Genomic DNA, 23404 nt, shown 5'->3' on the forward strand with positions numbered 1-23404 from the left:
TCTGGGTGAATTTATACAGCTTGTGTTAAAGTCAGCATAAATTATCCTTATGCCTTGTAGTTTCTGAGACATGTAGATGTAATAGAGGATTCTAAATTACGGCTGTCAATGAATAGCAATTTTGCTGTGATTGTTGAAGATGTGTCAGTATTAAAGACAACCTGGAAACGAGAGAAATGTAGCAGTTCCTATATTCCATTCTGTTTTACTTTTCTGTCCAAGCCTTGTAACCAGACATCCTTTGTTGTGACTTTTGCATGTTCCCAGAAATAGGAAGCCAGAACAGAGGTGGTTGAGTAGCTGAGAGTTGAGGTTCTCAAGCATTGTTTTGCTATGACAGAGGCTGGAAAAGAGCAGCACTTTGTCTGTCCTGTGTCACTTTTTGGTTTTTTTTTTACTGTGGGACTTGCGTGCATATTTTACTTCTGCAGAAATACGATGTATGAGATTTCACCTTGGAACAGAGTTTAATGGCCAAGTAAATTCCAAGAGTTTAAATTCCAAAGATAGGTGCTTATTTTGGATGTGGTGATGGGCACTTCATTATAATAGTGCTAAAGTAAATACTGCTAATTTAAGGCTCTGACTAAACTCTGGAAATGCCTTTAGAAGTTTAATGTGAAAGGTATGTTTTATAAAACGCGTATTACTTCCCTTTAAGCCCAGTTGTGTGAAATTCTTATTAAATTGTGTTTCCTGGGGAGGTATTAAACACTAATTCTGGCCAGGCAAAGCCATGCTGAAGCAGTCGTGGTACAAAGGCAGCAGGGTTTGGGCTGCAACGTGCACGAGGCCTGAAACTCTGTGCTAGCAGAGCGCAGGCAATGAATTTACCAGCTGCAGATTCTGCAAGGCTGCAGAATGGGCAGAACTGCTCCATCCTGCCTTGCAGGAGCTCTCAGAACCCAGAGGGACAATGCTGGCAGTCAGGAGCTTAAGAGATATCTGGGGAAAAAGCCCCAGCAGCAGGGCAGGTAAAGGAAGGGCTTTAATGAAAAGCACCCTTGTGTAGTAACTTTGTGAGAGCAGGAGGAAGCTGCAAGAAAAAAAAAGACCCCAGTTTTGAAGAAGCTGACAGTTTTGACCAGAAAAGATGATTTTTACAATAGGTTTGTGGTTTCTGCTTTGTGCTTGCTAATTAGAAATGAGAAACTGCCTGGGAGCGCGGGCAGAAGGACAGGCTAAATATGCTGAAAAGTTGTTGCTAATGAAAGCTGTCCCTGGAAGTGTTTTCATTTCTGAGGCCTTATAGGAGACATGGTACATATGTTAGGTCATGAGGAATTCAGCTGGATGAGAGACTAGAAAGAAATTTCCTATTAGCTGCCATGTGGAAAAAGCTGTTGGGGGAAAAAGGAACATTGTAAGTGAATTGAGTGATGCCACTGGAATTGAATATATTCAATCCAAATCCCTTCAGCCCACATTTCCACAGTCCTAAGGAAGTCACAAGCAAAGACTACAAAGTGTATTTGAAAGAAAGAAAGGGGAAAACTTCAAATGGAGATGTGCATCAGCACCTGCTCTGAACAACTTGCAGATTTTGGTAATGCGTTTTGGAAGTGACAAAAAAATCTGTATTCAGCCAGCTGAACACAGCTTACAGTTGCTGAACTGAACTTTGAGCTTGACCCTGAGATTCATTACTCCTGGTGAACCTTGAAATCTATATTTGGCTGCACAGTGGATTTCAGGTGCTGTGTGTTCACACTGTTGTAACTCTGTGATAGCAGAAAAAGAGACTCAGGAATTCCTGCCCCTCTGTTTTTCTGCAGATGGAAGGAGCAGAAGAATGCACTGGTGTTCTGGTTTTGATACAGCTCAGAAGTAAAGACAGTGTGCTTGATCATAAATCACACATTAGAAGCTTTAATTTTTAATGAAGTTAAAAACCCTTAACTAGCAGATAAGAATTTTAGCACAATTGGTCTTCCCATTACTTTTTAAGGAGATAATTTATTTCAGAGACAACTGTGGGCTGTATTTACAAACCCAAGTTTTTAATCTTGGTGGGGTGTCGTTTTGTTAGCAGAAAACAGCTATCAGGATTGCTGGAATTCTCAGATATCTGTGTCTGCTTGAGCCTGTAGGTTGAAAATCCTCTGGGTATTTCCAAGTGACACCTCAGCTTTTAGGCTCTGAGCCGGGTGGTTTCTCAGACAGAATTTGCCTGTCTGCCATGGCTGAAAGTGAGCTGGAGAGAACAGGGGTGGGCTGTGCTGTCGTAGAAGTAAACTCCAATCTTTGTTTTTATTGAGTGGAAAACTTCAAAGTTACAGAAGTGTGTAATGAGGATTGTATTGCAGAGCTCTGTCTTTGCAGTCTGCGGAGGTGCTGAAAGCAGAGGCAGCCTGACAATGCCATTTGTGCAGGGTTTTGCTCTTGCTGGGCTCTGAGCTCCTCGTGGTGTCCTCACAACTCCCCCCAGTGAGTATTTTACTCACTGGTTGTGTGCAGAGCCTGAGTTGTGCTTTACATTCTGAATTTCAGCGCGACGCAGCAGCAACACTGAGTGGTCTGTGCCTTGTCTAGACATCTGACAAACTACTGAAGTCATTCAGGGGGGGGAAAAAAAACCTCCTAGTTTTTGGTAATTCGGCCCCCAGATGCTGCTGCTGTCGCTGCTGGATGGAATTTGCTGTAGAGCTTGATTCTTACCAGTTACACATTGCTCCAGCTTGGAACTTTATATGTGAGCTGAGCTTCTGGCTGAGGTCAAACACAGGGCAGCCAGTCATTTTCTGCTGTCTAGCTCTGTCAAATTGTCTTACAGGACTGTAACCAACTGCCTTGGTTGCATAAGTAAGAAAGCTGAAAAGATATAAATGTCAAGATAGCCAAGTTCCCACGGAAGACTGGTTCAGAACTGGAGCTTATATTAAAGCTCATGTTACTTACTGGCCTAATTAAAGCAGACAAGGCTTTATACCTGCCAAATGTATAAATAAAGTCTGTGCCTGCATTGTGCTGACACGGCCCCTCGATAGCAGCAATATCTTGTCAGGTGTTTTCCTTCTTCAGGGGGCTCGTTTGGGTGGGAGATGATGTTTCCCTGGAGTGGGAAGCGTTCTTACGGCAGCAAACGATGAAGTCGTGTGAAATTTGTTTTGCAGCCTGAAAGAATGATTTATTTACAGTACTGCATGGTACAGAACTCACATCTCATCACCAAGCATCACCTCTTCTGCCTCTCAGCTGAATAAATCACACTTTTACAGGAGCTGACATTTTGCATTGTTTTCCTAAGAAAGACATTTTTGATTTGCGCTGTTTGATAGACTCGGCTTAATGTGCTTCCCTTTTGGGGATTATTCCCTCTAATCTTTTATTTACACTGAATTTTTATTGGAGTATTTAGAAGTAAATGTACTTCTGAATGTACAATATGCTTGTAAATTTAATATTCACTTTCATACTTAGGAAGAGTCTCACTCCCTCCAGCACATGAGCTGAAATCCAAATGGGAAAACCTGCTGGGACCAGAATACGAAGTTATGGTATGTTTTATTTCAATAAACTACATTCATGAATGTTATTTCTTTAAATTACAGATCTGTGAGCTTAGCATCACAGGCTGTTTATAGAACAGTTCAGTGTTTGGAACAGATCAGTAACATCAGATTTTCTTCCCTGTAACATCAGGGCTGAAATGTATGTTATAATGAGTTGGGGGATGTGTTGCCCTTTATTTTATTCTGTTTATATAGATATTATTGTTATACAAATACGAGACAGGAACAGTGATTTAAGGAAATCAGCTGTCCTGTTAAATCTGCATCACAGGAGCCACTTAAAATATATGGCATTTTTATTATTTCATTCATGATCTATTTGTTTTACTGGGCACTGAATAATAAAGGGGCTCAGGGTAGAGCTTCCGTTTTCAGAAGAATCTTACCATTTTATCTGAAGAATGAAAGAATGATTTTCAAACATGCTGGGAAAATGCAAAGTAATTCTCAATAGTGTAACTTTGTGGTGCCAGTGTCTAGTAGATATTTCTTCACTTCATATTAAATAATTGCCTAGCAAAAGATTGTTTTGATGAATTGTCACGAGGAGTTGATGGAAATTGTAATTCACTTGTGCTTTTCAGTACAGATAAAAGACTCGGGATAGCGTTCTTCCCAATGCCTTAAAAAATTCTCACCACCACCAAGAAAATGCCCTGTTTGTCTTTGCAATGCTTGTCCAGTTGATTTAGAGACACTTATTTTTACCTCTTGGAGTAGCCATCGTTGCAGTCACTCTCTGGGAGATTTAAAGTAGCTTTAAGAATTGCCTTGAGAAACTCGCTTCCCCTGCTTCCATTAGCGCTCCTTTAAGATCTGGAGCCCGTGTGAGATTATGTACATGATGCAATAAATCTGCTTGGCTGCCCACTTCAGTTGCTTGCTATTCCCACCCTTACATTTCCAGGGGCTGCTGTTACCTCCCTGAGCACCATCACACTTCCCACAGAGGGTGAAATCCTGCTTAGGTGGTGAACCCAACCATTCCAAATGCTCCTCCAGCCCCGCCGGTGGTGAAATGTCAGCAGTGACAGTGTTAACCATGGGGGTTAACATTTCACTGATAGAAAGGAGCTCCATCATATCACAAAGTCTTCAGTGATAGAAGGGAGCTCTCCTGCCATCCCATCCTGAAAGTCATTTTTTGGTTCTGTTTGCCTGTGCCTGCCTGCCTCCTGTGTTCAGCAGCAATGTCCATTCTGAGTGCCACCCCAGTCCTTGTGTCAAACCATCCTCGCTCTGCCCCCTGAACTCATCCCAAAGGTGCCTACAGGCTTCTCTCAGGAATATTTATCTTGAGAGGAAGTAGCTGTTTGTAGAGAGGGGTTGGTGGCCCTGATGCCTTCTGTGCTGCTGGTTCTTTTTGGTGGAAGGAGCTGAGATCCCGAGCAGGGACCGTGTGGTGTCAGGCTGAGGAGCTGCCAGTCATAAATCCATTTAGTTACATGCATGGACATGAAACGGGTTCTGTCTGTCAGGAAAAACACCCTGCGTGCTGCAAAACAGCATGCTGGAAGCCCTGTTTAAAACTAATCCAAAAGAAAAGTCTAATCTTTATTAAACTAGAAGTTTTCAAAGAAAAGTTACCTGATTTTTTTTGCAAGGCTCTGGATTTTTTTCAGATCTATCAAGTGTAGCTTTCCTTTTAAACACTCAACTTCAGTGTCCCAAATTCCAGCCCTAGATTGGAACTAAATGATCTTTAAGGTCTCTTCCAACTCAAACCATTCTATGATTTTGTCTTAATTACATTTAAAATTGAAGTAAATAACCTTCTAATATTACAGATAAATCTGTTCTGTTAAGGAGGGACAGTACAAGAAAACTGGTGGTGAGCATAGTCGTTTTATTAATCTTTAAAAAAAAGACACTGAAAGGATTTCCTGTCCCTGGTTTAAATAACCCACTTTCCATTCCCATTTGGTAATTAAAGTTATGCATTTCAAGCCAGAAGTTGGTGGTTAGTCTGGATGGGAGATGGCTGCACTATAGCCTGAGGTAACAACTTAAGCTGTCATACTTTCAAATTCTGACTGGCACGGCCGTGTGGGTATTTGTGTCAAACATAATGGCATTTTGTGCTTACACAGGATTACTGAACTTGACTAAAATTGGCATTTGGGCTCCGGGAATAGGATAATATTGGAGTCTGCTAATGGTGCATAATCACCACATTCCTACTTGGAAATGTTCTGTGCCTGAAAGATTTTTCTAACATTTGTTTAAAATTATTTTGCATCAATGTGACATTGTTTAAGTACAGTTTATTTTACTCATGAGTTGGGGGTTTTTTTGCCAGAATTTCGTCGTTCTGGTAAAGTCTTTATTGTCCCGCTGTTGAAAAATGTTCTGATGTCCAATTTTTAGGTTGTGAATGTGGATATGCCCTTTAAAGACGACTCAGAGCTCCAGAAGTACTCAAAGGTAAGGCTTACATGGTGGTTTCCTTCCTGGTGTATGTTGGCAGAGTGATCCTGGGAGGGCAGGACACAATTCCAGATGTGATGTGGCTCAGGAATTCAGTGGTTTTGTGGCTCTGTATTTTCCAAAAAATGGCTGCCAATATTCTGCTTATCTCCTGGACTGATCCAATACCTTTTCATAGCACAGGCAAATGAACCTTTTAACAGTTCATTACCAAACCCCCAAGCAACAAAATACACCCTCAAACCCTGAATTTTGAGGTGTTTAATTGCAGAGAATGGAACTTAGGTTGAAACTCTGCTGAACAACTTTTTTGTCCCACAGATAATTTTGCTGTAGTGATTCTGGCTCAGGCAAAGGCATGTGTAATTCATTTAAATGGTCTGATCTTAAATTTATTTCACTTCCAAGAGATTTTCAAGATAGCTGTGTTAATATTGGGGAGAGGAGGTTTTTAGAGGTGATGCATTTATGTGTTTGTGGGGACACCTCAGTGGGGAAGGGCCAAAAAGTCATAATTGCACATGGCTCTGAAGGAATGCTGTGGATGAGGGGGTTCCTCCTTTTATTTGGATATCCATAATATTTTGGGAAGCAGGTCAGTTCAGTGTTTGAACTCCAGTAATAAAAAGCCAGAAAATGTCAAAACTGAAGGAGCAGCTCCTGCTGATCTTCTCTCCTCCCCAGGTTGCCATGATTTCTCCTGCCTTTTCTGGGTAGTGTAGCACTTTTATTCTACTTTTCCTGATATTAGCAGATTTAAGACACTGAGGGTTGGAGCTTCCCTAGAGAAAAAATTCCAAATTAGGGAGTCCCAGTGGGAAAAGGCTGACACAAAATCAGTGATTTCCCCTTGCAGAAAAAAGGATATTAGTTTTAGTAACTACTTACAGAGGACACTTCAGGGATATTTTTTCTGCCTTAAAGTAGTGTAGCTCCCAAAGGAGTAAGACAGCTGAAATTGTGGTGAGATTTTAGGGCAATTATGGAATTTATTTTACTCCTTGATTTATTTCTATTTCTTTTATTTTTGTTTTGCTCCAGCCCCATGGAAGAGGGGTGGGAACTGGATGGTGTTTAAGGTCCCTTCCAACCCAAACCATTCTGTGATTTGTTGACAGCTCACCTTTTGGGTGCTACTTCTCTCTGTGTTTTTTCCCATTAAGTTTAATTATTTGAGAATACAGTTCAAATTGCCTTTCCCCCCAAGGAACAGACTGGTTATTTTTATTTGTGCAAACAGTTTGCAAAGAGAAGTTATGGACAGTAACACAGGAGAGGTCACTGTGAACATTTAATCATCTTGGTTCCATTTGGTGAGCTGCTGAATCCTAAATCTGTTTTTATTCCGGTAGATAAAGATTTAGACTTAAATACATATTTATATTTATCTTTTGGCAGCTGTTACCCATCCACACTCTGAGACTGGGAGTTGAGCTGGACACTTTTGATGGACATCATTATATCTCATCCATTGCTTCAGATGGCCCAGCTGCAGCTCTTGGTCTTCTGCAACTGGAGGATGAACTTCTGGAGGTAAAAAAATAAAAAACAAAAATTATTTATTTCCTGTTTGTATAGCCTTCTTAAAATTCTTCTCTTCAGTTCTAGCTTGGCTGCTGTGTGTGCAATAGAATTATTCCAGATTAGCTGTGGAAGCAGAGTTTTGCTTTGGATTTCACATTCATTTTCTTCACTGTTCCCTTCCACATTTATGGACAAAATGTCAAATTCTTGTGACCTCTCAGTGACTTCATGGGTATTTTTTTCTGAAATGTTTTAATATCAGTGTCAAGAGTTACATGGGCAGGAATAATATTTGTGTTGAATTATTTGTAGTGCTGTGGCTTTAGCTTTTGTGGTGGATAATCTTTCTGAATATTTGTCACCCCTAAAACATTTGCAGCAGTCTTAGGAACAGTGGTTTCAGTTACACAATAAAATTTTTTTGTGGAGTGGTGAAAGATATTTGTGTGTATGAGCAAACACATCAGTTTGTTTAAATGTGTGTAAGGAGGTATTGGGGCAGCTTTGGAGTTACCAAGAGTCACACCAGACCTATTTTCTCAGAAAAATAATTATTTTATAAAATTAAAACAATTCCTATTTGTGTGTGTGTACATGTGTCCATTGGTATCTCAGCCTGCAAATGAAAAGACATTAATTTCTTATTGCATGCTTACTCCTTGTGGAATATTTTGATATTGGAGGCCTTTTTTAGTGGATGCAAAGAACATTTAATGGAAACAGAATTAGGCATTCTGAAAGATTGATTTGTTAGGTGTACAGCTATTCTCCTTTTACTTCTTCACCCCCTAACATCAAAAATTCATACTGATATCACTAAGACCTAAAACATTTTCTTATTGCTTAATGGAGGAAACCTTGATTCCTGAAGGAAGGGATTAATGGAATGCTGGAAGTGTCATTTAAATTGCTTGGCCACTAAACAAAAAAAAAAATAAATATAGAAAAAGCAATAATGCAGTGCTGTAGAGTAACTTAGGAAACTTTAATTGTGTATATTTAACAGTTTTATGTATTACTCTGTACTCGGAATTAAGTTCACAGGTATGCCCAGACCTAGTGAGTGTAAATTTTTTGCTGCTCTGGAGTTGGGGAAAAAAACCCCAAGAAAATAAAAATGTGCTCTGGGGCTAAAGCTGTAAGTGCCAGGTTTAGCCCAAACTGTGTTTTTGCAGCCAAGTTATAAATCCCCTTAAATAGGGGTTTGCAGTGGAAAAAGTGACAGCCCATTCCCCAAACAAGCAGCCTTACCTGGCCCTGATACATTTGGGATTAAAATATGATCAGCAAAGATTTTCTTTGGTTTTTTTTATTTTTTTTCAATGTACAGCGAGGTTGAATGTTGATTATTTTTAATGATGTGTTTGAATTATGACAGACAGCACAATGCCCCTCCCCTGCCCTTCATTTCAGCTAATCCCACTGTGCTCTTTTTGAGGAGTAAATTGCTTTTTTTGTGCCTTTTTGTTGTGGCATTTCCCTGCTGTTTGAGGGCTGATGTGCTGAATGGTGGGTGCAGGGCACCTTGCCTGGGTGAGGCTGATTTCTGGCAGCTGCACCAGGAGAAATGGGAGTCCCCAGGTCTGCTGGGGGTGCTCAGCAGCTCTCCCCCATCCATCACGGGGTGCTGAGAAGTGCTGGGAGCTTTCCACCACGCTGCCACTCTCCGAGCATTAAAAAATCCTTACGTGTGGATCCTTCTGCTTAAATAATTGACTAATGGGCGAGGCTGATAGCTCAGCGCTTGCTGTAATTCTTGCAGAAGGAGCCCAGAGCAGTTTGTCTTGCCATGGTGGAGGTCAGCTCCACCGCTCTGAGTTTTTCTGCTTGGCTGGGATGTGGAGTGGGAGAGGAGCTCTGTGGCTCCCAGCAGCCCAAACTATCTATCTGTCTGTCTGTCTATCTAATCTATCTATCTATCTATCTATCTATCTATCTATCTATCTATCTATCTATCTATCTATCTATCTATCTCTATCTATCTATCTATCTATCTATCTATCTATCTATCTATCTATCTATCTATCTTATCTCTCTCTTTTTTTTTCTTTTTCAAAGTCTGTGGTTTAGAACATCCATTAAAAAATATCTGTTATCACAATCTTGAGTTTAAGGTATAGTAAGCCTGACCTTTGCCAGGCCTTTCTGGTTAATTGCTTACAGTAATTGGCTTATTTCTGACTGTACAAACGTTCTCATCTGTTTTCTGTAGGATCCGTTTTAGTTTCAGTTACTTTGTTATTTTGTCACATTTTAAACTGGCAAAGTTAGAATCAGAGAATCATTAAGGTTGGAAAACACCTCTAAGGTCATTGAGCCAAACTTTTTAACTAATTGTGGTTCTGACTTCAAGTTTTTTGATCGGAGCTCAGGACCTGTGTTTGCTTAAAATATTGGGGAAATACTGGGAAGAATATTGTGGGAAAATTATTTCTTTTATCATTTTAAATTCAAATACATAAGCCTCGCACTGAAAAAAGATCCCCAAGAGAGAAAGAGGTGAGAAAGAAATAAGAATTCTAGGAAAGGTTTAGGCTTGGAGAAGCGGTGAGCAGAAAAGAAGTTAGAGGAAGCTTTAGAGGCACGATGCAGCAGTCAGTAGTCACAAGATCTTGGAGATGAAGTTTTACAATAATGTGTATATTGTTCAGAAGGATATGTTAATAAAACTGTGCAAGCTGTGCCAGAACCCCCAGGTAAAATCAGACTTTCAGGCTCGAGTGGGGAAAAAATGTACGCAAAAAAAAAAAAAAAAAGAGAAAAAAAAAGAGAAAAAAAAAAAAATAACTAATCTGGTGGGTATCCTTGAATTGTCTCTCTGAACTGCAGGTGAACGGGGTGCAGCTGTGTGGCAGGTCCCGGCGGGAGGCTGTCACCTTCCTCAAGGAGGTGCCTCCCCCCTTCACCCTGGTGTGCTGCCGGCGGCTCTGCAGCGACGGCGCCGAGTCCTGGGTGGACGAGCCCCCCGTGTCGGTGGCAGTGTCCCCTCCGGAGCCACAGGTAACCTTCTCCTGCCCCCCGTGTGCAGGAGGACAGTAAATTCTGTGGGAAATCCCCCGGGTTTGCAGGGGCTGGTGTTGAGGAGGTTCATTGTCCCGGGAAGACAAGGTGGGTAAATCACGGCGCCGCTTTGCTGACTGCACATCCCATCCATCATTCCCCACACTTAGGAGGTGAGTGAGAGCTCTGAATTACACTAAATCACGTCCTTGCCACCATTAGCTGATTGCTTCCGTGTTCTGAGTGGGTTTTTATAGAACTGGGGGGAAAAAAAAAAATAAAAAATTGAAACTTAGAAGTTTCTTTCCATCGCAGGAGCTTTGGAGTCTCAAAGCAAAGCCTGACACTTGTGGTTGCTCCTGTTGGAAAAAGTGTTTAGAGCTTGGCTTCTCATCTTTTCTGATTGCCTGGCCTTTCTATTAGCTGTCTGTGGTTAAATCTTTCATGCTATTTATTTTTTCCTTTATGCATCTAATGGGACAGCTGAAGTTCATCAGCGTGTAACAGGTTAGTAATATTCTAACAATTAATTAGACTAATACACGGGTATTTGTGTGCCAGGTTGGGCTCTGATGCTCCAAACATGGAGGCCTGTGCCCAGGGGAGTACTCAAGGCAGCAAGCTGGAGAAAACTCCATTCATAATGCTCGGTGAAGTTTTAATTCCATAAAAGGTCACATTTTAGGGCATGTATGCATCATTAATAATCAAAATATTGAAGGAATAGTGTTAGTAAAGAGCTGAGACAATGGTATTTGAACCAGAGCTTTTCTTTTCCAGGTGAAACCTGAGGAAGACTTGAATCCTGAGGAGGAAGAAGGGGAGTTGGCATTATGGTCTCCTGATGTGAAGGTTATTGAGCTGGAGAAAGACAAAAATGGTTTAGGATTCAGCATTTTGGACTATCAGGTATATTTTTCTGTATAACTAAATGCTGAAAATCCCTTTGATCCCTTGTCTTGCACGGTGCCTTAAAATGTTTGGTGTTGATTACTGAGTGATGGACTTGACACTTGGGCCTAGGAACTGTAGGGAAAAGTAATGTATTTTGGGGCCAACTCTGTGAAGTATAGAGTGTTCTAAATCTCTGATTACGGGACATGATAAAGTACAAAACCTTTAATCAAACTGCACCCCATAACTCTGAGTTTAATGACTAAATGTTGGGCAAGGTTGGGGTTTTTTTGTTGTATTTTGTTCTAACTTAGAATGGCTTTTCAGCTGTCAGAGTGACAAGTGAAGGTTCTTGGGTATTAGTTGGAGATGATTATATTCTTAATTGTTAAACTCCTTAGAAATTGACAGACAAGTCTTTACTTGGAGGGAAATGCTACTAAAATTAATGAATCCTTCTTTCAAAAACCCTGTCTTCAATTAAATATGTAGAAACTCTCAAGATCTGTAGTCAGAATGAAACGTTCTTCATGTTTCCAGTCAACATGATATATTTTTTTAAACCTCCAGTCATCATATTTATAAGGAAATAAAATAGCTGGATCACTCTTTATAATAATATACACATCACATCTGAGTGCTGCCTAAACATTGTAGTTTAATGAAATGTGTTCAACTGTTGTACATAAATGTCAAGTGATATAAAATTCACTTTTTGATACAATAAGGCAGGAATTGGGAATGAATTAGAAGGGAAAAAAAATATTTGAAGTATTATGCAAACCCATTAATTCTATATTTTAGCAGTGCGATTTAAGATTACTGAAAATAGATCCTGTTAGTCATTTTAGCTGACACATGTTGTGTTGCAGTGCCAGCTCTACTCTAGAGTTGCTGGGAGTCTTTACAGAGCAGTAATACACAGATTTGCTTTTAAGTTCTCATATAATCAGAATTAATGAAGGCTTTAATAGCAGGCTTTTTATTTACTTATTCGCAGATGCAAATACACGAGCAATGTTGTGGTACTTTCAGCTAAATTTAAATACATTCTAATCAATTCTAAATGAGTGGTAAACCACTTAATCTCAGATCTTTATAATTTCAAGATATTTATGTATAAAGTGTATAAAGTGTGTTCTTTTGTTTGGGATTTGCCTCTTAGATCTTTTACACTTTTCATCATCTGCAGATTAATTTTTATAGAGAGATATCTGTGGCTCTGTGTGTGTGTTTATGTAAATACATCCATCACATCCTTGAGTGCAAGGCAAAGAAAATAAATAATTGTCCATGCTACAGTGGAGGCAAGGGAAAAAAAGAATGAAGCAAAACCAAAAAAAAACTGTGTGTGGTTCCTGGGAGAGTGTTTGGAATTCTTAACACAGACTTGCTGGGAAGCACAGAATTACAGCAGAGTTTAATTGTGCCTTAAAGGACCTGGAGACCCTTCTTTAAAACATGAAAGGTGTTTTTTTAGGCACATGCTCTTTGTTTTACAAGAGAAAATTCAAGCTTTATAATGGCAAATGATACTGCTTGGGCTGTGTATCCACTGCTGACTTTGCTCCATTTGAAGAATATGAGTTTTAAATATTTTTTAGGTGTTATTCAATGAAGATGGGTCTTGCCATGGCCCATCTTCATCCTGAGTGAGTGACCAGCCTTTCTAGGCTGCCACAGCGCTGGTGGAGGTCGGGTGGGGAGGAAAATGCTTTTGGAGGGAGATTTTGTTGGCAATTAACACACAAAACAAGGAGTGGCTCTGTCCATCCATCCCTTACGGAAACTCAAGGAAAGTTTGGGGTTGCATACCCGGCTTGGAGGAGGTGATGTGACTGTCCTGGGTCTTTCAGATCCAGTGATTTCTGTAGTTGTTGGCTGAAATGGCACTTCAGAAACACTGGAGGGACTTCAGGAAGCTCAGTGGGAATAGAGGAGTGGCATCGGGGTTCGAAAGTGCCGATGCTCTATTGCCCCAGCTGACATTGCCCCACACAGAAGGGGAGCAGCACCTCTGAAATGGTGGATCCCAGTGGATCCCAGCCAGGGTGGGACTGGGGCTGTTCCCTGCAGAGTTCAGGGAGCTCTGGAGTGCTGCTCACCCACTGCTGACAGTGAGAGATGCCAGAACACTGCAGGAGCACAGGAATGCTCAGCAGTCACACACCAGCCTGCTCCCAGCGCTCTGCAAGTTTCTTCCCACTTGCTTGCAACCACAAAGCTTTTTACCTTCCCATCCTAAATTAAGTTGGAGAATTAGACCTCGTGCTGAACAGTCCTGTGGTATATAATTTATAATATTTGCCATTTTGTGCCACAAAACTGGCTGCATGCTCAGCATAAAGGCTGCTGTGCCTCAGTTGTCCTAAGTGCTGCGCTTCCCAAGTCATGCTCTGCAAAACAGAATTAATAAAAATTCTTTGTGAGGCAGAATAGGAGTCTGAGTACGTGGAAAACTGAATGCTGAGATCGAGAAAATTATTACTCTGGCATATTAATTTTTAATGGGCTGTCTTTCTAATAATGTTTCATCTATCAAATAAATGATAAGCACATCCCAAGTGACTTGCAGGATATTCCCAGAAATGTACAAGCATAATTCCAATGCCTATATATTTTAATGAACTAATTACAAATTAATTATACCAATTATGCATAATCAATAGTATTTCTACTTTGTCCTGTGTTTTCTTTTGATTGTCTTTAGGGATTTAAGGGCTTAAAACAGAGCTTAAAGCTTCCTTTTTTTTAAGGTTCATTAAACTTTGGGGTAGAGTTACCCCTTTTGCTATGGCAGGATAGTATTTATATAGGATATTCTTCATTTTCCTGTGGTCTCTGTGTACTAAAAAGAAACCTTTTTTTTCCCCTTTGAATGTTGTAATTTGTAATTATGTTGTAGGAAATGTAAAATTTTTGAGAGCACTGCTCTGCTGGCAGCATGGTCAGCACTTGGCGAGGGGGGAGGTGGATGGGAAGCTGATCTTGTGGATTCCTGAAATGATGGATTTCACTGGGTTTTTTTTTTTTTTTCTTTTATTTAAATAAGAAACACTGAGGACATCTCAAAATGAAATCTCTTGAGTTGTTTTTTTTTCTCTTGTCATCACTGTGTTGGGAGCTGGTGAAAGCCCCTAGGCCAGGCACAGCGTTTCCTTGCTGGTGCTGTGGTGGGAAGGCTGCAGAGGTCTCCTGGCCATATAAAATCCGTGCTGCTCAGCCTCGTGGCCAGCTCCTGCATGGAGCAGCACACTCTGCTCCCCTCATTTCCCTCTGCTTCCACTTGGAGAGGCTGCTCTGCCTCTCACCTCCTCACCACCCTTTATGTGGTGCTGCTGGCACAGGCGGTGCCAGGTGAGCTCAGGTGGGGAGGAGGGACCCAGGAGCTGCTGGTGGAGGGGTTGGGGTGGAAGGGGGCTGCAGTCGGTGCATTTTGTGCTCCTTGTCAGCAGAACTGAAGGTATCCAGCTTAACAGTAAATCCGTCTGGCCTGGAGCTGATCACAGAGTCCCAGAATGGTTTGGGTTGGAAGGGATCTCAACTCTCATCCAGTTCCAAACCCTGCACCTTCCACCATACCCTCCAAGCCCCATCCAGCCTCCTGGCAGAGCTGAGCCATTGTTTTGGAGACCAATCCCTCTTCCTTAGAAAGAAATGGAAAGATACATTGTCAGGTTAAAACAAAGAAGAAATGCTGTCTAAAAACAACTGTGACCCCCGGGCATTAGAGCAAGAGGAAAGAAAAAATCCCAGAAGACTTATAGAGAAAATGAAGAGATCCCAGCAGGTTCTTTGAGCCCTGGAACAGCATTTAGCAAAGACCTGATGCATTGCAGGCCAACAGATTCTGTCAGTAATGTTTCACAGAAATATTGGAAAAACCACAGGTAGCTGAATTGCAGATTTCTTGAGGCACTATTGACCAGAAGGTAACTTGAATGGTCTGATGAGCTTTTATCAAATTAAACAGAAAGCTGAATGGACTTTATGTGCAGCTTAATTTACTGTGCTTTGAAGTCAGAGTCTTTTTAGAGCAGCTGTTCCAGAGTGCATGAAACTGGAGAGGCTGAGGGCTGCAGTGGGGAGGTTTGGCATTTTACACAGCTCCTGGGAAGGACTCTGAGATGCTGTTTGTCCCTGTCTGTGCTCAGAGATAAGTCCCCAGTGCCTGCTTGCTTTGGCACACCCCGGCTGCCCTGGAGAGCTGGCTGGAGGAGGAACCCATGAACTCACCTGCTCCAGGGGGCAGAAAGGGGCATTTCAGCCCTCAGGAGCTCCAGGTTGCCCTGAATTGTGTGAGTTGTGCCCGCCTGGGTCAGTGCTCCAGGGATTTTCCTGTGCTCTGGCAATAGGGACCCCACAGCTGCCTTATTCCTGCCTTCCCTTTATTATTGGTAGCAGTTTTTCGTGCTGCAGAGCCGAAGTCTCTCTTTTGCTGCACATTCAGCAGGTTCTGTTTTGTCCTTCTCCCAGGGAGCATGGGAAACAATTGTTTTCTCTTTTCTAACAAAATCACTGCATAGTCATTCACGGCAGGAAGTGAAGCAATTTAAGTGTCTCCAAATATCTTTCCTCTTTTCTTTATGCCCCAAACAGGCTCCAGATGTAGAGTTACAAAAAAAAAAAAAAAAAAAAAAGCAAACTGACTTCTTATTTGTAGAAGGTGGTATTCATGTAGATTATATTTTTCTTTTTTTTTTTTTACTTTCTTGGTCTGTTCAGCAGTGAGATGCAGGCTGGAATGCTTTGACAAGTTGCTGGCTAAACGTTTGCCCTCTTGTGATAATTTGAGCTTTGTCTATTCTTGTGATAAGTTTGTTATGAACAAAGAAGCATATTCATGTCTTTGTTAAACACATTTTCACCTGATCATGTGATGGAAACCTGTGGCTTACTGGCAAAAGCTGCACAGCTGTATTAAAAAGCAGTTTTACAATGGCTATCAGCTTGGTACTGGGAAAACTGATAAAGGGAGCTTTTCTCCCATCTCTACAACCCATCCACATTCATTAACATCAAAGTTCTGTAAGCCTCAGTACCAGCTGTGTTGGTACTCATCTCACGGAGGATTTGCTTCTCTCCCCCTATGGGAAAGTTCTACATCCTTTAAATCATATTAAGCTGCTTCATGTGTAAAATAATTCTTAATAGTGTGTCATGAATTGAATTCAGTGTAGCTTTTTGAAAAATTCTCTTGGAGTTCAGCTTTGAAACCACTTTCCAGGACCTCAGAGCTGGGTGAATGCAGTTGGGCACATTCCTGGAGAAGTTTCTGAGGTGCTCACGATTAGTGGATTCCAAAACCTGCACCACCACTAATGCCTTGGGAGAGCAGAGACCACTTTAATAAGAAATCAAAGAGATTTCTGTGTGTCTCACACCAAGATACAGACAGACCCACAGGAAGAGCTCTGGAGAACCTGGAGGTCACATTAGGGTCTGGGTGTTCCCTGGCACTGGGCTGGAGGGGGCCATCAGTAGCACTCTAAATGACAAGTTAGGGAGGAATCTCATAGAATTATTCAGGTTGGGGAAGGCACTCAAGGAGTCTCATAGAATTACTCAGGTTGGGAAAGTCCTGAGACCTTTCTGTCCAACAGCTCCCATCAGCACTGCCCAGGCCAGCACTGCCCCGTGTCCCCAAGTGCCACAGCCAGGTTTTCTAAGAGAATCCTGTGGGAAACAGCGTCAGAGGCTTCACAGAATTCCAGGTAGCCATTTCCACGGCCTTTCCCCCATCCACACTGAGCAGGTGTTGTGGTTTTGGCTGGGATAGAGTTAATTTCCCTCCTCAGTAGCTGGTGCAGCGCTGTGTTTTGGATTTAGCATGAGAACAATGTTGATAACAGGGTAATGTTTTAGTTGTTGCTAAGTAGCGATTACTCTGAGTCAAGGACTTCTCAGTTTCCCATGCTCTGCCAGTGAGGAGCAGCACCAGAAGCCAGGAGAGGTGATCTGAGCTAGCCAGAGGGCTATTCCATAGGATATCATGCTCATGATAGATGATTTATGTCATCTATAAATGGGGAGAGTCAGCCAGGAGGGGTGCACTGCTGCTCAGGAACAGGCTGGGCATCAGGATCTGTGCACCACTTGTTTTCCTCAGGTTTTATTCCTCTCTCTCCTTTTTTGTTATGTCCCTTTTCATTATATTTATTAGCATTAGCACTGCTGTTATCTTTGGCTTTATTCAGTTATTAGTGTTCTTCTCTCAGCCATGGGTTTTGGCTGAGCAGGACCTGCCTCTCACAGAGCTGTGCTGATCCCCAGATTGTCCTGCATCCAGTAAAGGACAGAGATTTTCCTCATCCCTCCTTTTTCTGTCTTGTAGAGCAAGCTGTAGGAGCATTCCTCCTGTCCCTGTGAGCTGCAGCAGCTCTGGACAATACCTGAGTTTGCAGAGAAACTGGAGCATTACTGAAAACATCTGTTTTTCTTTGCTTCGTCGCATATCCACGAAATAAATGCTGAGCAGTATTATTACTATTAACCTTTAGAAATGTTTTCCCTTCTTCCCCCAAATTCTCCAATCTGGTTGTTCTTTTTCATTTCCTGCTAGAAAGAATAGCTTTTAATAAAAACAAAAAAAAACCCCAAACCAAAGAAATTCATTATTATTCCACAGATGTCTTCTGCCTGCGAGAGAAGGCGAGAATTTAAAGGGACAAAACTGTGGCTGGATTTTCTGTTAACCACTTGGTAAATCTCAGCCAAGCTGGGATAATGTGGATGAGGCCTGGCAGTGGGCATGTGGAGATGATGGAGCACTGGGTGTGGAGGAGCTCAGCCCAGACAGCTCAGAATTTCTCCTGAAATGATGAGATTTGAGGTGGATGTTGGTGCTGATGGATAAGCATGAAGCATCCTGAGAACTCATGGAACTTATGAGGTGTTCTGTTTTCTTAGTATCTCACCCTGCTGGAAGATGCTGCTCCCCAAATCCAAGGAATCCTGTTGCACTTGGAAATTTCTGTCTGTTCTCAGTGTGATTCACTGTAGCCTTAAAATTCCCTGCAACCTTTCTGCCAGCCCTTCTGTCTGCTCCCTGGTCCACCCTGTTCCCATCCTGGATGTGTTCAGGCCAGGCTGGATTGCATTCTGGCATCCTGGGAGAGTGGAAGGTGCGGAATGAGATGGGCTCCAAGTTCCCTTTCAACCCAGCCCAGTCTGGGATTCTGTGATTCTTTGGGCCAAATCACTGTTTGCAGATCTTTGTTGCATAAAACCCAGCCTGTCCTCTGTCCCTAGTTTTATTTTGCAGCTTTTTCTGCAGCAAGTCTTCCATAATTCATGTGTTTGCTGTTTGTGAGGCAAGGTTCTCATGCAGAGGAGAGCTCTGGTTTGTGTAAAAACACATCCTGCACTTCCAGAGACTTTTACCAGTGCTGAGGCTGGCTCACCTCGCTGGTGCAAGCACTGCTGGGCTCTCTGCTTGGATTTGGAGTTCAGGAATCCTTTGAATCTGAAAGCTGATCAAACCACAACCTGTGTTAAGGCCTGCTGAGCACAGGCTGTGTAGGTGATACCATTTATACTTTTTTCCCTTGGCTTGTTGGTGTTTTTTTCTTCTTTCCCACACATCTCTATCCCTTCTTTATCTCATCACACAGTGGCTTTCCTCCACTTCCTTATGAGTTCAGGGATTTTTTTTTTTCCTTATCTCCGTGGCTTTTCCCTGTAGTCAGCACTCGGTGTGTTTTTTCTGGAGCTGGAAAGTCTGAAAGTCTAAGATATTAAGAGAGTCTAATGAATGTAATCCCTGAGACTTTAGCTCTGTCGAGAGCAAATATGAAAGGCAGATAAAGCCTTGGATGGATTGAGAAGTTTGATAAATTAAAAGATAGCAGCAGGCACCTGAGTCCAGTGCAGGGTGACACTGAGAGTGCCCAGAGCCAGTGCCTATCTTTCATCTTTTTGTTTGGGAAGAGCAGTAGTGTGTGAGGTCTGCTCCCTGGGGTCCCAGCTGCTCAGCAGAGGGGAGGGAGCTGTGCTCTGCTCTCCAGGCCCAGCTGAGTCACCCACGGCCACCGTGTTGGCTCTTGCTGGGCAAGGCCGATAGGATTTCACATCCCACATGATGAAAGCCTGCTGTGGGAAACCCGTTGTGCCACCTCCTCCTCTTTATTCTGCTGTTCCCTCTCCTCCTTTGGGTGGGGCTCCGTGTGGTTTGTTGCTGTTTTTTCCCCTCTTCCCTGCGAATTCCTGTTTCTTTGCTGACATTTCCCACAACAGAAGTTTTGATTAATGCCGGCTGCACACCAGAGCTTCTGAAATTCATTGCTTTATTCCCTCACTGCAGATCAATAAATAGTAATGTTTTATTTCCAGTGCTTTGCCTTACATCACAGCAAAGTTCAGCGTTGCTCCTTGAATGCTGCTCTGTATTTAAGTTTGTGTTGCTTCAGCACATCAGCCTGCAGTTTATTTCCCTGGTACAGCCAGAGGCTGTGCGTTGTGTAATCTCCTTCCTGAGCAGCCCTGCTGACTGCAGCCCGAGTGGAAGAGGCAGAAACAGGTCTGAAATGCCTCGAATTTCACTCAGATGCAGTGGATCTAAGGAAAACCAGTGGAGCACTTCCTCGGGGATGTTTTTCCAGGCCTTGGAGTGCCTTTGGCAGTTCCAACTGCTGTAAACATGTTGGAGTGAGTGAACAGAGGGTTTGGACCTTGTGTCTCAGCCCTAAAGTGAGGCCACCTTAAGGAGGGAGTCAGACCTCACTCACAGCTGGCTCTCCCTCTCTCCCCTGTCTGTTGGAGGCACTTTGTGCTGTGAAAAGGCACAAAAAAGGGTTCTGGTCACTCCTGGCTCTTGCATCCCATTGGCATTGTTGGGGTCACTGTGCAGGGTGGCTCTGCAAAGGGAGCCACAGGCACTTCACAAAATGAGAGCATGGATGAGTATTTTGAGTAATTTCACAACACTGAGCGTGCAGGTACATTACTCATGTGAACTTCTGCCTTTGTTCTGCATAACAGTGAGACAAACATAAAATGCCTCTGCTTCTTTTCACTGTTGACGGGTGCCTTTTCCTTGTTCAGCATCAACAGTGTTGTGTCTAAGAGTCTTCCAGCCTGGTATCTTATTCACTGAAGAGTTTTAAATATGGATATATGTGTGTTAGACCTGGAAGTGGTCCCATGCAAAATGTAATGAAGCTGGGCTGCTCTGACCCCTGAGCTCCGAGGCGTTTGTTTTGGCTCCCTCACAGAAACCTGCAGTATACAAATTGGCACTTGTAAAAATGTTCAGATAAATCAAAAAATGGCACGGGGGGGGAAAAAAAAGTTTCAAACTGTTTCTTTTGGGATCCTTGGCCATGCTATTTTGGATGTGTGTTTTTGTGGCAGCAGGCAGTTTGTTGCTTGAAGAAAGCTGAAATATTCTAGGAAGTCGAGGCTAGCTGGATTTAGATCTCAAGTGATGCCAAAACTAATATAGCCTGTAACTAAGTGAGAGTGACTTTGCACAGGGAATGTCAGTCACCCGCAGCTTTGTCTTACATTTTCATAGGAGCCTTTAAAAAAAAAAAAAAGGCAAAACACAAACAGAGCCCCGGCAAACGTGGGAGCTGCTCCCATCCAGCGGAGCTGCGGTTTCAGTGCTCCTCATCCTCAGGCCAGGGAGGGGCTGGATGGGTGGATGGGGATGGGATGAGAGCAGGGAATGAATGCCTGCGGAGCTGGGAGCTGGGCTGGCCTGGAGTGCCCTCTCTTGGCTGCTGCACACCTCACCTTTCGGCAGGGACGAGCCAACAGCCAGCCTGGTTTATCACTTTTCCTTCCCACAGGTCAGCAGCGCTGCTTCTGTCTCAGGTTTGCTTCCCAAGGCGTTCTGAGTGTGGGTTTGCGGTGCCCATTTTGGTAATTAAAGCCACAATAAAGCTGCAGCTCCAGGGTTGCACGCAGGACTCTCTGAACTCCTGGGACTCCTAACATTTTAGCAGAGCTCAGGTTTTTAAGAGATTTCACACTGCCCCAAACCCAGGCATCCCAGAGGCAGCAACTGCAGTGGCCCCTGCCTGACTCTCCGCTGCTAAATGAGTCCAGAACAAACGGGGCTCTGAAAATAAGGAGAAACATTTGACACCTGGACTGCGGGAAACATTTGTGGGTTTTGATGAGGAGCGGGGTGGGGGAGAGAAGGGAAAACCTATGGTTCAGCATAGTTAAATATATGGTGTGCTAAGTGTGAATAAGTTGTGGCCATTTTAAACAAGTTCCTAGAATCCATGGCACAGAGGGGAGGGCAGCAGCTACAGCACAGGAGTTCTCCAAGGGTTACCTGGGGGCCACTGTCCTGGGCTGCTGCTGCTGCATGTGGCACAAGTGGCAAACCTTCCAACATGTGTTTTCTCTTAAAAATGAGTTTTTTGGCTTCAGGGGCTTTGTCTCCTCACTGCTTTGCAGTCCGAGTCTTCTCGTCGTTGTTCATTAATGATTCATTGGTGTAAAAGAGTCCTTCAGGAAAGGTAAAAGTTCCTCTTTAAATGTGCCAAGGCCCGTTCATGACGATCTTGGAGGTCTTTTCCAGTCTTAATGTTTGTGTGATTTGTGCTCATTTTAACATGGCCAGTTCACATGGGATTGTCCATCGCACTCCCCTTGTGCTCTGATACAAAGCCATGTGATAATTTCGTGAAATACTGAAATTGTATCACTTCTGGATTAGGGGGGAGAGTTGCAAACTCCATCCCAGTAAACGAGCCTTCACTTTAAAGTGGAGGCTGAAATCTGCTCCCGCCTGCTGGTGACTAAAAATCACTTTGAGCCAAGTGAAGTGAGTGTAGAGCCTCGGGGTAGGTGTGCAGTCACTCACACTGGCGCTCTGTGGTAACTTGGAATGGTTCTAGCTGCTCTGTTAACATGGAGCCAGCCCCAAATCCCACTGTGGGGGTGAACTTGCCTTTTAACTACACTAACTATATACAAACTGTACCTTTTGCACTCAGTATGGAAGGAGAGGATCTGTTTTTCATCCTGCTGCAAGCACTGCTTTCTTTCAAAAACAAGGCAACAGCCTTCACGGCCCAGTTGCACTCAACATTTAGAAAATGTGAATTTGGTGTTTGCTGTCTTGTTTTAGCAGGTGCTTCTTTAGGCTGTGCTTGGGGTCGAGGGTAAGCCATAAGGCAAGGTTTCAAAAAGAATCCCAGTGTTCCTTTGGTTTAGGTAAGGAGAGCACAGTGCAATCCACGGTTGTGGTAGAATATTAAATTACAGAGAGAGTATGGATATACACGATTACACCTTGCAGTTCAGTGGGTCTGTGCCTTTCTTGTGCAGCTTTTGTTGCACTCCTCGTGGCAATCCCGTGGTGGTTCAGGCACTGGTGAGCCCTGAGGTTCTGGCCCTGCTGGTGCTGCTGCTGAGCGCTCCCTGTGCCGCTCATCCCGCTGCTCTCTCCCTGTGCAACAGCTCCCTCTGCTTGAAATCAGCAGTGGAATTGTTTCCTGCTTGCCTGCACAACAGTTTTTAACGTGGGCTCCCTTTTTTAAGATCTCTGCTGCTCTTCGTGGAGCAATTCCAGTGCATGGCTTGTGCTGGTGTGTGTTGTGAAGCAGGGAAAATAACCACATTGTCCTCAAAACTGCTCTGCCTCGAGCTGCTGCTTTCAAGATCTCTCTTCCTTTTGGAACACTTCTTTCAGCTAAATTATCTCCTACCAAAACATGGTGATTTATTGAGCAAGACTGTTTTTATTTCAGTGGTGAGTTGAAGCAGGACTGCTTCTCATCAGAGATGTGGTAGTTGGGCCACTGACCCTGCATAGAAGCAGCTGATGGTGAGAGTCCCATGTCCTGCTTTAGTGGTTCTGATCCAGAATCCAAGAAATAACTGATTTAGATCAGACAGAGCAGGGGTTTGAACCTGGTTCTGCCCCATCCTCAGCCAGCACCAAAATCACTGGGCCAGTCCTTCACTCACAGAATTTTGTCAGCTTTTCTGCATGGGTGAGGGTGAGTGCTGGGTTTGTTTCGTTCACTTTTTATCAATAGAGCTAAGCCAGCAAAAGTCATATTATAAAAGCTGTTGTGTCAGCAGAG

At 43.0% G+C, this 23404-nt stretch overlaps 1 protein-coding gene across 1 annotated transcript in view; it reads left to right on the top strand.

The window, feature by feature from the left end:
* The window catches only part of PATJ (PATJ crumbs cell polarity complex component), a 133253-nt gene that overhangs the window by 15626 nt on the left and 94223 nt on the right, over positions 1-23404 (top strand). The window contains exons 11-15 of the mRNA XM_058029911.1: positions 3421-3497; positions 5880-5936; positions 7338-7472; positions 10293-10463; positions 11244-11372. Of these exons, the coding sequence (XP_057885894.1) occupies positions 3421-3497; positions 5880-5936; positions 7338-7472; positions 10293-10463; positions 11244-11372 (569 nt within the window). The remainder of the gene's footprint in view (positions 1-3420; positions 3498-5879; positions 5937-7337; positions 7473-10292; positions 10464-11243; positions 11373-23404) is intronic.

Source organism: Melospiza georgiana, chromosome 9, assembly GCF_028018845.1.
Source record: "Melospiza georgiana isolate bMelGeo1 chromosome 9, bMelGeo1.pri, whole genome shotgun sequence".
Classification (NCBI taxonomy): Eukaryota; Metazoa; Chordata; class Aves; order Passeriformes; family Passerellidae; genus Melospiza; species Melospiza georgiana.